This window comes from Amphibalanus amphitrite, unplaced genomic scaffold, assembly GCF_019059575.1.
Source record: "Amphibalanus amphitrite isolate SeventyFive unplaced genomic scaffold, NRLGWU_Aamphi_draft 001290F_arrow, whole genome shotgun sequence".
Lineage (NCBI taxonomy): Eukaryota > Metazoa > Arthropoda > Thecostraca > Balanomorpha > Balanidae > Amphibalanus > Amphibalanus amphitrite.
The window spans coordinates 20,138-31,993 of record NW_024882783.1 but is presented as its reverse complement, the minus strand read 5'-3'; the positions used below and the strand labels follow the sequence as shown (position 1 = coordinate 31,993).

The following is an 11,856-nucleotide window of genomic DNA, read 5'->3' as shown; positions in this document are numbered from 1 at the left end:
TGGGTCTGTGTTCGTTATAATGTCACCTTATCATCGCAAGCGTTTCTGCGTGTGTCGTAACACCGTCGTTCAATGTGGTTGCATAGGCGGGAACGCCCTGGTTTTGTGTCTTTGCAGGTCAGGTTTTGTGTCGTTGCAACTGTGTGTTGTTGCAGTCGGCATTATTACATTATAACTTTGTCGTTCTGTGTCGTTGCTAACGTTACTGTTTGTATCAATGGCGTTCCGTGTCGTTCCAGGCGGGGTTGTGCGCGGCCTGCGTGATGGATTACCGGACGGCCGGTGAGCTGACGGGCGTACAGGCCGACAAGGGCCAATCGTACGTCACCGTCATCCCAGTCGAGTACGCCCGCAGGATGCCGGCAGGCCACGGATTCCTCGACGACAGATACTCCAGGTCAGATACTCCAGATACTTTGGGTCAGATAGGCTAGAAACTCTAGTTCAGATACCTACCCTAAGTTCAGTTATTTTAGCTTCAGGCCCCAGATGTGCCGTGGACGTCCCAACTGGTCGACACCTCTCCCGTGGTTCCGAATTGCCCAATTATACCTGGGCGCGTCTGGTGAGGCACGCGCTACTGCCCGTGACAGCGGACCGGCGCGGCGGTGTGCGCTGGGGAGGGGAGGGGTGGGGAGGGCAGACCGGATGCGGGCCGGAAGTTCCCTGGGCGTGTCACACAGGTGCCACCAGCTACACAGGGGCCGGCCGGTGACCGCACAGTTAAACGGAGCGGCCGGATCCGGGCGAACGGGTGTGGACTGGGGAGGTTGGGCTCTGTGTGCTGTGTGCTGTGTGCTTTGTGCTGTGTGGGGTAGTCAGAGAGCAAACCGCGGTGTTCCACCATGGGCAAACGAACCCCCATCTGGGAGCTGTAAGTACCGGACGTGGGTGACCACGGTAAGGGAAGGGGTAAATAGGGGTAGTGTTATCAGCAGACAGGTGGTCGCTGGCGTGTGCTATTAGAGGTGGGCCGATGTCCGAGGTCATCGTTGTTGTTTATGATTGCCATCAGTACTGGGGTTTGGCCTTTGAAATATGGCCAAATGATAACAAAATTGTGATTCTTGTAGCCTCCAACGAATCCCGATGTTGTTTTTGTGTGTATGGGATGACATTCAACTTTTAAGCACTATGAAGGCTAATATTTTTTTATGAACAGCTACCCACGCATTGTTAGTTCTATTCACACTACAAATAACACGTCTTTACGAGGACGATGCAGACGGCGTTTATTGTGATGATCTTACATATTGTGTAAGTGTCGAGCCTTGCGACATCTGTGCATATTTAATGTTGTTTCGGTACTCATTCTGTACTGTAGCCACGCTAGTTGAATCCAAATGGGTGTTTAAGGCCATTTTCCCATACCTGCTACATTGCATGATTACATCGAGACATCCAGGCATTTTAATGGCACGTGCACTGTACCACACTTTTCAAAGTTTAATGCAGTGCTTTAATATTGCCAGCCGTGTGGTTCAAGGGGTGTGGTTAAACGCGTTTTACCACATGCCGAGATATCCCTTTAAAGCACGTGCATTTGGGAAATGGCTTCGGCCCGCCTCGGCTAATGTTGAAGGTATTTGGGAAACGATTCGGCCCTAGGGCTTTTTGATTTTCCCAGACAAAATTTTACTGAATATTCTGAGCAGAAGAACCAATTCCAAAGAAGATATTTACGGATTGTGTGTTCACTAACAGCAACAGCAGAAGTGAGCAAAATAAAGTGACTGCGTTTTCACTTACTTTTGCTGTCAACGTAATTCAACTAAACAAGGGTATACGGTCGTCAAGTTAGATGTAAGTGAATCCTAATCTATAATCTAAGATTCGGAATCAGGTGAGCCCCTACGATTTGGACCAAACTTGGTCAGTGGATAGTACGTAACGTCCTGATTACGATGCACCCAAAATCTAAGCTCGGCCCGCCATATTTACGAAGTTACGGATGTTTGAATTTCAAGGTCATTCGGGAGAGCCCCTACGATTTCCGTCAAAATTTGTGTACGGACACCCTAGATGCTCCTCATTACGAATATCACAAAATTTAAGCTCGGCCCGCCATATTTACGAAGTTACGAAGGTTTGAATTTCAAGGTCATTTGGGTGAGCCCCTACTATTTCCGTCAAAATTTGTGTACGGACACTCCACATCCTCCTCATTACAAATATCATAAAAGTTAAGCTCGGCCCGCCATATTTACGAAGTTACGGAGTCACAAAGTTACGGAATTTCAAGGTCATTCGGAGAGCCCCTCCGATTTTCGTCAAAATTTGTATGCGGACACATTACATGCTCCTCATTACGAATATCATAAAAGCTAAGCTCGGCCCGCACTATTTCAAAAGTTAGAGATGTTTGAATTTCAGTGAGTTTCAAACGTCAGTAACTTTTGAAATAGTGCGGGCCGAGCTTAGCTTTTACGATATTCGTAATGAGGAGCATGTAATGTGTCCGCATACAAATTTTGACGAAAATCGGAGGGGCTCTCCGAATGACCTTGAAATTCCGTAACTTTGTGACTCCGTAACTTGAAAAATATGGCGGGCCGAGCTTAACTTTTATGATATTTGTAATGAGGAGGATGTAATATGTCCGTATACCAATTTTGACGGAAATCGCAGGGGCTCACCCAAATGACCTTGAAATTCAAACCTCCGTAACTTCGTAAATATGGCGGGCCGAGCTTAAATTTTGTGATATTCGTAATGAGGAGCATCTAGAGTGTCCGTACACAAATTTTGACGGAAATCGCAGGGGCTCTCCCGAATGACCTTGAAATTCAAACATCCGTAACTTCGTAAATATGGTGGGCCGAGCTTAAATTTTGGGTGCATCGTAATCAGGACGTTACGTACTACCCACTGACCAAGTTTGGTCCAAATCGTAGGGGCTCACTTGATTCCGAATCTTAGATTATAGATTAGGATTCACTTACATCTAACTTGACGACCGTCAAGGGTATAAGTACCTATCGTTCAAATGCAAATGTATTTATTGCTGGAGAACATGGTCAGCGAACTGATTATTACACTTATTGTTATTACAACATAATGCACGCAAAAAACGAACACTTTAAATGCGCGAAGCATCTTAGCAAGCCACAATGAAACATTTGATATTGTTCCAGCTGCAGGATCCAAGACGCGTTTGATTAAGCGGTTCACCCAATTTTCAGTTTTCCTCACGGTTTCCTCACTCCAGCTGGAAGTGGACTCCATATCTTCATTCTAACTTCTGACGCTTCACAATCTTCATCCTCAGCTTTTTCAAACCCTAAATAATTGGGAAGTAGGAAACTTCATCTTTCATACTCAACGCCGCCCAATAATGAAAAACACAAAAAATAATCACGGTGACTATAAATATGATCACAGGATTAATATAATATTAACACAATACTAAGAATATAATAATATATATCAAATGAATATATTAACTGTTGCGCCGGTTATACGGCATGTGGTAAATCTCTTCCCAGTTCCCAACGTTCCCAACCTTGGGCTGTGAAAATGCAATTTTATTCACCTCGGTTTTTGGCTACGGACCTCGTGCCTACCGGCACTCGGTCCTCCGCACAAAAACCTCGGTGAATAAAACGCATTTTCCCAGCCCCGGTCGGGAATATGTAGAACCACACGGCTGCTGACGTCACTATCAATTATAGTTGTGAGCTTTTTGGCAGGTATGGGAAACACCTTCCAGCCCTAAGGCCGAGAATTCAATAAATGTCACCTCGCTTTTTTAGCGAAAAGCACCTCGGGCCTAACGGCCCTCGGAGTTTTCGCTAAAAAACCTCGGTGACATTTATTGAATCATCCCGGCCCCGGGCAGGAATATATTTTGATACATGAGCATCAAATAAATAAATAGGTACCTACCTCGCTGTTCCCGTTAACCTTCATCGCTCACATGTCGCTAACGAGGTTAAAATGCAGTTAGTAACATCTTATAAGCAAATACAGGCAATATCATAAGTGGAGTTTAGTAACACATTTGCATATCATAGAGCTGTGTGACTTGTGTACTGTGTAGTGTTTGTAAACTGCAGTGTCATAGCAACTCATCAACCTTCCCCTGAGTAACGTCACCTATTCAATTATTTGTTCGTGAGCACTGACGTATGCGCTTTCCTCAGGGAGTACATGCGAGACCGGCTGCCACCGGAGTACCTGGTACGCGAGTACAAGAAGGTCTCCCGCTATGAGGAGATGCGGTACTACGGCGGGGGCGGCGGCGGGGGCGGGGGCGGTCCGCCCCTCTCCTCCTCCCGCCCCCAGCCGCCGCTCTCCAGTTACGACCTGGGCGGTCTGGGCGGGGGCGGGGGCGGGGGCGGCAGCCGGCGGCGGTTCGAGCAGCTCGACCCTCGGGTCCAGTGTTACCCGCTGTCCAACACATTGGGTCGGAGGAAGCCGGAGCACAAGATCCGCGACCCTCTGGACGTGCACGATGTCCAGCTGAGCCACTACAAGTCGTCTCATCCGCACCACGCGGCGACGCTGCACCACGGGGCCAGTATGCACTCCTCGCGCACCCCTCAGCACAGCTTACAGTCGCACATGGTACCGCCTCACAGTCAGCAGCAGCTGCTGGGACCGCCGCACAGCAGCCAGGGCCAGCACATGAGCCAGGCGCACTCGGCCCAGCAGCTGCACTCGGCGCAGCAGATGGATCCGCGCTCCAACCAGCACCCTGGCCAGCAGCAGGCCGGTCAGCAGCACCCGAACCAGCACTCGAGTCAGCAGCATCAGATGCAGCAGCTGTCCGGCCAGTCCCACCCCGGTCAGCACCCCGGTCAGCATCCTAGTCAGCATCCTAGTCAACACCCTAGTCAACATCCTAGTCAGCATCCTAGTCAGCACCCTGGGCAGCACCCAAATCAGCACCCCGGACAGCACCCTGGCCAGCACCCATCCCAGCAGCACGTGCCTCCCGGAGCCCGCTACGATCCTCTGAAACATCAGCGGCTCTACGACAAAGGTCTCTACGCCGACATGATGAAGGAAAAGCACGACAAGACCATCTACAACGAGCGGATGCGGGAGACCCACTCGGAGCCCAGCGTGCTGGGTCTGCACGCGCACGGCCGGCGCACGCCACCGTCGTTCGCTCCTCCGTCTGTGAGCATGCCGCCGCCGCTGCCGGTCAGTGTGCCGCCGCCGCTGCCGCCGACTCAAATCCTGCCACCGCCAGCCGGCTACCAGAACCAGCCGACCAAGAGGCCGCCGAGTCCCGCACCGCCGGCCCTGACCGCCCAGCAGGCCGGGCCCATACCGGGGAAGAGCCACGCACCCACACCCAGCAGGAGGAAGAAAAAAGGTGAGGACGGGAAGGAAAAACTAGATAAAGCAATGTGATAGAAGCAAGATAAATGAGCCCCGTGTGACTACCCTCAGAATTTGATTTTTGCTTTGGGAGTGCTTTGCTACGTTTTGCAAATGTAGACATTACTTTTTGGCGATATAAATGTATTATAGAAATAGGTAGTTTTGATCATGAATGATCATCATAACCAAGGCCGTATCTTCAGAACGTCTTCAACGGTTTCAGAATATCCAGTCTTCTTGGCATTATCCATAATATTTGACGTTTTGCTTCTTGAATATTGTTCCAGTAATCATGTAACATTGCTGAGCTTATCTTTTAGCTACAGAATGGTTGTTCGTCTCAAATTGAATATCGCAGCCTCAGGTAAAACTAATTGAAACAAGATTAGACATTAGAAACACAAAGGTGCATAGAGCGCAATTACCATGATGTAGACGAACGTAAATGGGTGTGTTTAGCTGAGCTTGCGCAAAAATGTAAGTACGTATCGCAATATAAATTTGCTACACCGGCCTTTGCACGAACCCGGGAATCAACCTCTATCGACCCCCGTTACATAAAGGAGGCTGCTTCTTGATCTCCATCTACGACTAGCACTTGTCCCTATAGACACACCAGACTCACCTCTCTCTAACCCCCCCCCCTTCCCGTTTTTTTTTCAGTGGCGCCACTGGAGGTGTGCGTGTACCTGATGTCGCAGCAGGCGGTCCGGCTGCAGGCTGACGACGGAGCAGAGCTGACGGCCACCCAGCTGCAGCAGTGTGTCCTGGAGGAGGAGGACCTGGGCCTGCCGCCGCTGGCCGCCCAGGTGTTCGGAATCTGGATGACGTCGTCACATCTTGGTGAGAGAGGGAGAGGGAAGAAAGGGGAGGGAGGGAAAGGAAGGGGAAGAATGGGAATAGGAAGGAGGAAGGGGAAAAGAGGGACGGATATGGGAAAGAAGTGGAAAGCCGAGCCAGAGAGAGAGAGAGAGAGAGAGAGAGAGAGAGAGAGAGAGAGAGAGAGAGAGAGAGAGAGAGAGAGAGAGAGGGGGGGGGGGAGAGAGAGAGGGAGGGAGGGAGAGAGAGAGAGGGAGGGAGGGAGGGAGGGAGATAGAGCTAGGGGGAAGGAGAGAAAGAGGGGAGGAGAGCTAGTTGGTGTCAGGAGCCTAGCGGCTGAGTAAAAATAATATTGTATCCAAGTGAGCTTCCGACGGCTGTGACATTTGATGATGATTTCATTTATTCAGCACGGTGCGATGCTTGACATTTTGTAATTGAGCACTCACCTATATGACTGTCAGTCGCATGGTCAATCGGTCCACCCGGCGCTATCAATTTAAACTGTCACTGCAATATTCGTGACGTCCCAACATTTTGAAACGAATCAGTGAACCGCGACCGATGCCACCGAAGTTACGAAACTCAAATGTACAAGTAGCATTTAGCCCAGGTTATGTATTTCATTATCTATTTACGGCATTATGGATTATGATTTGTGTATGGAACGCACTTCAAACAAGTTCCTTTCGATATTGCTTGTACCTATCTATTGAGCACGTTGTGTACCTATGTATTTCTTCGTATCACGGATGATTTCCCTAATGTGATCATGTAAAAAGGAAACAATGGTCCAATCTTACCAAATGCCGTGAATGCGCATTCACGCGCAGTTCCGATTAGATTATTATTCTTGACTTGTTTGGAAGCGTCAAAATCGTTTCCAGTTTACTTTCTACTATTATGATTTCTCTCACGTTTAAAATTCCAAGGTGTACACGGCCAATCACACGGTTTTGCTCGCTCCGGCAGAGATCCAGCTCAAGCCGCACCACAAGCCGTTCCACATACGCCGCGAGTGGCGCACCCTGCTCAGCAAGTACTCCTCGGCCGACGAGGAGCAGATCCTCAAAGACGAACCCATCGTCTCCTTTCAGCGCAACGTCTTCTTCTCAAAGAAGGACGAAATGAAAATACGGTGAGGATTCAATGAGTTTTAGTGCCAGGTGCCAGAATCACTCATGAATGCGTGCGTAACAAATGTTAGGTAAGGGACCTAGGCGTAATAGCATTGTAAAGGTTTGGTCTCGCACGATACATGGTGCACTGGCCTGCGCGCCTCAGTCGGTCTGTGTTGTGAGCGATGCATTACACATGCCATCCCCATGACTTCAGAGACCCGAGAGTCCTGGAGCTGTTGTACGAAGAGGCCAAGTTCAACATCCTCGAGGGTCGCTATCCGTGCGAGGCCAGCGACTATGACATGCTGGCCGGTCTGCAGGCGCGACTCGAGCTGGGGGCCTTCGACGCAGAGATACACACGCCAGACTTCTTCAGGTGAGCTTCCCAGATATTAGCGACACCTTGTAACGCACTCTCGAGTGACTTTCCTGCAACGAATTTGATGTAAATAATGAATGTGACGATGAATTATTCGGAAGGAACCTACCTCCATTACTGATTTTTGTGCGTGCTTATTACATGTTTATGTCTGAAATTGTGTCACCACGACAATCGGCATTCCTCCTTAGGTCAATTCAATCATTGTAGATTCAATAAGACACGAGCCTACCATCATCAACACACTTGATGATGGTCAAGTGTGTGACCTCCTGTCACAGTGTGTGACAAGTGTGTGAAGATGTGTGACCTCCCGCAGGTCTCACATCTCCGAGTACCTCCCAGACCACGTCATCAGCCACAGCTGGTCCCTCATCAGCAAGATCGGAGGCAAAGCCAGCGCCGAGGCACGCATCATCGAACAGTTCCGCAGCATACCGAGCGGTGCCACGCGCCGCAAACTCGTGCGCAAGTACCTCGAGTTCTGCTGGTCGCTGCCGTACTACGGTAGCGCGTTCTTCCACAGTCAGGTGGAGCAGCCGACTCGGTCTGTGCTCTCGGTGTTCTACCGGCCCGACGTGCCCGTGCTGGTCTCCATCAACGGACACGGCGTGTATGTGATGGACAAGGTGGCCAGGGTGAGTTGTGGGAGCGGGGGTGGTCGGAGAGGGATAGGCAAGAAGTGAGCGCTTGAGATTGGAAACAGGTTGAAAATACGCCTACTTTTACTTTTTTGTAGACTTACTTTTTGGGAAGTTCTGAGTTAAAGTTAGAAGAGATTTGTTATCTGAAAAGTTCGTCACAATTTTCCAACTTTCGTATAAATCACACGTTTGATTCGTATCTGTATGTATGGAAGCATGATATACATTATCAACATGCCCCTCTAACAGTCTTTCCATTTCCTTCAGACGGTGCTCTTGGGCCTGAGTTACGACGAGCTGGCCTGGGACTTTGCGCGGCCGTGCCAGGAGAACATCAGGGACTGCATGCCGTGCATCTTCCTTCAGTTTCAGGCGGTCGAGTACGGCATGCGCGTGTCCAAGGTGCTGCAGGTGTTCTCCAAACAGGTGAGCTACTTCAATTGAGCGGGCTCAGTTAGAATTAGAACGGGCTTGAAAGAGAACTTGACTGAAATCGGGAAGAATAAAAACGGGAACTTCTTTCAATTTTGCACGTCTATTCTTATATTCTGCATACATGTTTCGAAAAATAAATTTGAACGATAACTCGACCTGTTTCGTGGATCAACGTCCATTTAACACTCTTGTTCAATGACACTGCAATGGAAAAAATAGACCTAAAATATCGAATATAAGCAAGTATAACTCTGCAAATCAGCAATATTCTGGCCGATTACACAGGTCCTCTCCCTCTTTCCTTCTCTTTTTTCGAACGTTGTTCCATCGGCAGTCGGCTCTCATGGACGCGCTCATCTCTTCATGCGTGGAGGAGATCAAGCGGCGAACGCTGCGCTACGGCGACGAAATGGACGCACCTCTGTTCGACGCGTCCGACGTCGACGACGCCCTTGTGCCGCTGACGACAGTGACCCGTCGAGAGATGCCCGACAGTTGCCTGAGCAACAAGCTGCACCGCCTGACGTTAGCGACGTTCAATGAGGATGGCGAGTGTATCAAGAAAATGGGCTCGTGGTCGTTCAGCAAGTAGCAGTCATGGAGATGGGAGGACGAGGGGTAGGTCGAGTCGGAGGGGAAGGAGGGGAGTGGTAAAGTGTGTGTCGGGGGGGGGAGTCGTGGGTTTGAAATATGAATACCTCTTTTTGAGACCGGTGAACACAGTGAAGTGGAAGAAAGGTTGGGATGGGATTTGCTTACAGTTTGGAGATTTGTCATATTGTATTATATGATTCGCAACTAAATGACAAAGAGGATGTGTATTGTGTAATCACTGATGTATATAACTGCATGTTTGTAGGGGCTGGATTTGAAAGGGCTCGAAGCAGCCCCATGAAACCGATCAATACTTATATGAAGGATTACCGAAATCTCAGAAGCATTACACATATACACCAATGACTGCCTCGGAACCGCAGCTGTGCCTGTTTTGCGGTGCGAGTCTGTGGGGCTCCTCGCCGCTCGTTTCTCGGTACCAATGTCACAGTCGGGTCCGCTGGTCACTACTGGGTCGGCGGCTCACTGCAGCACGGTCTTATCTGCTACACCTGCCCGGCTGGACGTGGCCGACGCTCATTGGCCGGAGCGTCCGATGGGAGACTGAGATTTGCCTGTCGTGAGTTCGAGAATGGGTTTATATGGTGAATGGTGTTGTCAGGAACGGCAGTGACTGCAGTATGCATGATGACCCTTGAGGCTATTCGATTCGATGTCAGCATTCAACCCACTGTGATGCATCTATGTTTCTAAATTTTCCCAAAATGGGCTTCAGCCTTCACATATGCATAATTACATTGTTATATTTACACGCATTATATCCATGGGTGAAAAGGGAAACTTGAATATTGCGTAAAAATACTTACACTTTTCGGACTTTCTATTTACTTCTACCTCTTTTGAGTCCTAGGTATATATTAGTTGCATGTAGGTATGCAATCAATTTCAATTGACGATTTCTTCCGGCATAATATAAATTTATGTCGCCGCAAATAACTTTTTTCATAATGGCATTACCTACCAGCAAAATTTCAGTCATATCTGTAATTGTGTTTATTGTTGTTTCGAGAGAAGCAGTGTGCTAGGTGCGTGATATGTCATGGATGCATGCCTGACGGTGATTGGAAGAGCAGATAATGTGAACACATAATGAAGATGCTGTAAATACTCGTTTATGCTCGTGTGCAACGCTAGTCCCTTAGTAATGTATGTCATACAATATGTTGAACGCAAATACACTTGTATTACAAACCAATATAGGTAGTCTATAAAAAAGCCAAAGTGAGTAGAAAATGTAAAGTAATGTTCAGTATGAGACGGTAACTTTTGTTGGCACCTTTCGGTGGACAGGATAAGGGCTTATAATATTTAGGTTCTTTTCATAGCGCAACAGCGTACCATTCCATTTCGAATGAGCTAAAAAACCAATGCGTTTATTATAGTGTTATGTATTTTCGCTCGTCAACAACGATCATCCAAGCACACAAATAAAAAGAAAAACAATGTCACGCCGATACGTTTTAACATACCATCTGAACACATGAGGCACTTATAAATATAATATGTAGAGCGGTTAACACGCGCAGTGGAAGGGTTGCGAGTACTACGCCCAGTGGAAGGGGGGGCGGATGTCGCCCCCCCCCCCTAAGATCTCAGCTCCCATTGGAGCTGGAAAAACGAAATTTGGAGGGTAGGTGGGGGCCATGGGGAACTCTGTTGTGTGTGAATTTCATGACCCTAGGTCAATATCTTTAAGGTCAAATGAGGTCAAATGTGGTCAAATCTGCCATATTAGCGACTTTTTTGCGTTTACACGCCGATAACTCAAAAAGTAACCGGCCGATTTTTTAAAATCTTTCACTATACGAAAGAACCAACATTTGTGAGTATGTATGGTGAATTTCTAGATAATCCAACAATAAATATGGCAGTTAGAACCCTGCTAAGGGCAAGATGTCGCCGGCTGAAGCGGCATCGGGACAGGTAGCCGAAATTTCACATTGATATTATGCTTGCGGCGCGAGTTATTGGCGAAAAACAGGAGGGGTGGGCGAAATCCACCCCCCCCCCTTCCACTGCGCGTGTTAATCCTTATTTACATTGATAAATTATATAGTTTCTGTACCCGGATAAAATCAGTCGTCGGATATCATTTCATTGATACTGATACACTAAACAATAGAATGTATTGTCACAATAACATTTTTTCTAACAACATTTGTCAACAGTAAAATTGAAATGTACCTATCTGAAAGCTTAAACATATATAACCACACTAAGTCATACTTTTAAAGCCATACTTTTGTGTTGCAAGATATCGCTCAGTTTTGTCGTGCTTAAATAATCAATAAGACGTTCTTGCAAAGATCATAACGCTGCAAGAGTATTAGCTACTTAAATGCTGATTCTACATGTCAGCTAAATTTGCATTCAGCAATCCAATCATAAGCACGCACGAATTTCAACTAAGCAATACTTTGATGTCTACACGCACATTTTGTGTTATCTTCACAACTACCGCAAGTTCAACATCATTCTGAAAGATCGATAACATCCCGACGCTCACTGATGT

The 11,856-nt window shown here is 47.9% G+C and overlaps 1 protein-coding gene across 1 annotated transcript; it reads left to right on the top strand.

Annotated features, from left to right (window-relative positions):
* The first annotated feature begins 244 nt into the window (after positions 1-244).
* On the top strand, positions 245-10,541 carry LOC122371898. Its single transcript, XM_043348669.1, has 9 exons — positions 245-397; positions 4,143-5,323; positions 5,995-6,174; positions 7,123-7,288; positions 7,486-7,647; positions 7,970-8,288; positions 8,562-8,720; positions 9,064-9,347; positions 9,589-10,541. Exons 1-8 carry the CDS (start codon positions 264-266, stop codon positions 9,319-9,321), a joined length of 2,559 nt encoding a protein of 852 aa, XP_043204604.1. The 5' UTR covers positions 245-263; the 3' UTR covers positions 9,322-9,347; positions 9,589-10,541.
* Positions 10,542-11,856: the final 1,315 nt, after the last annotated feature.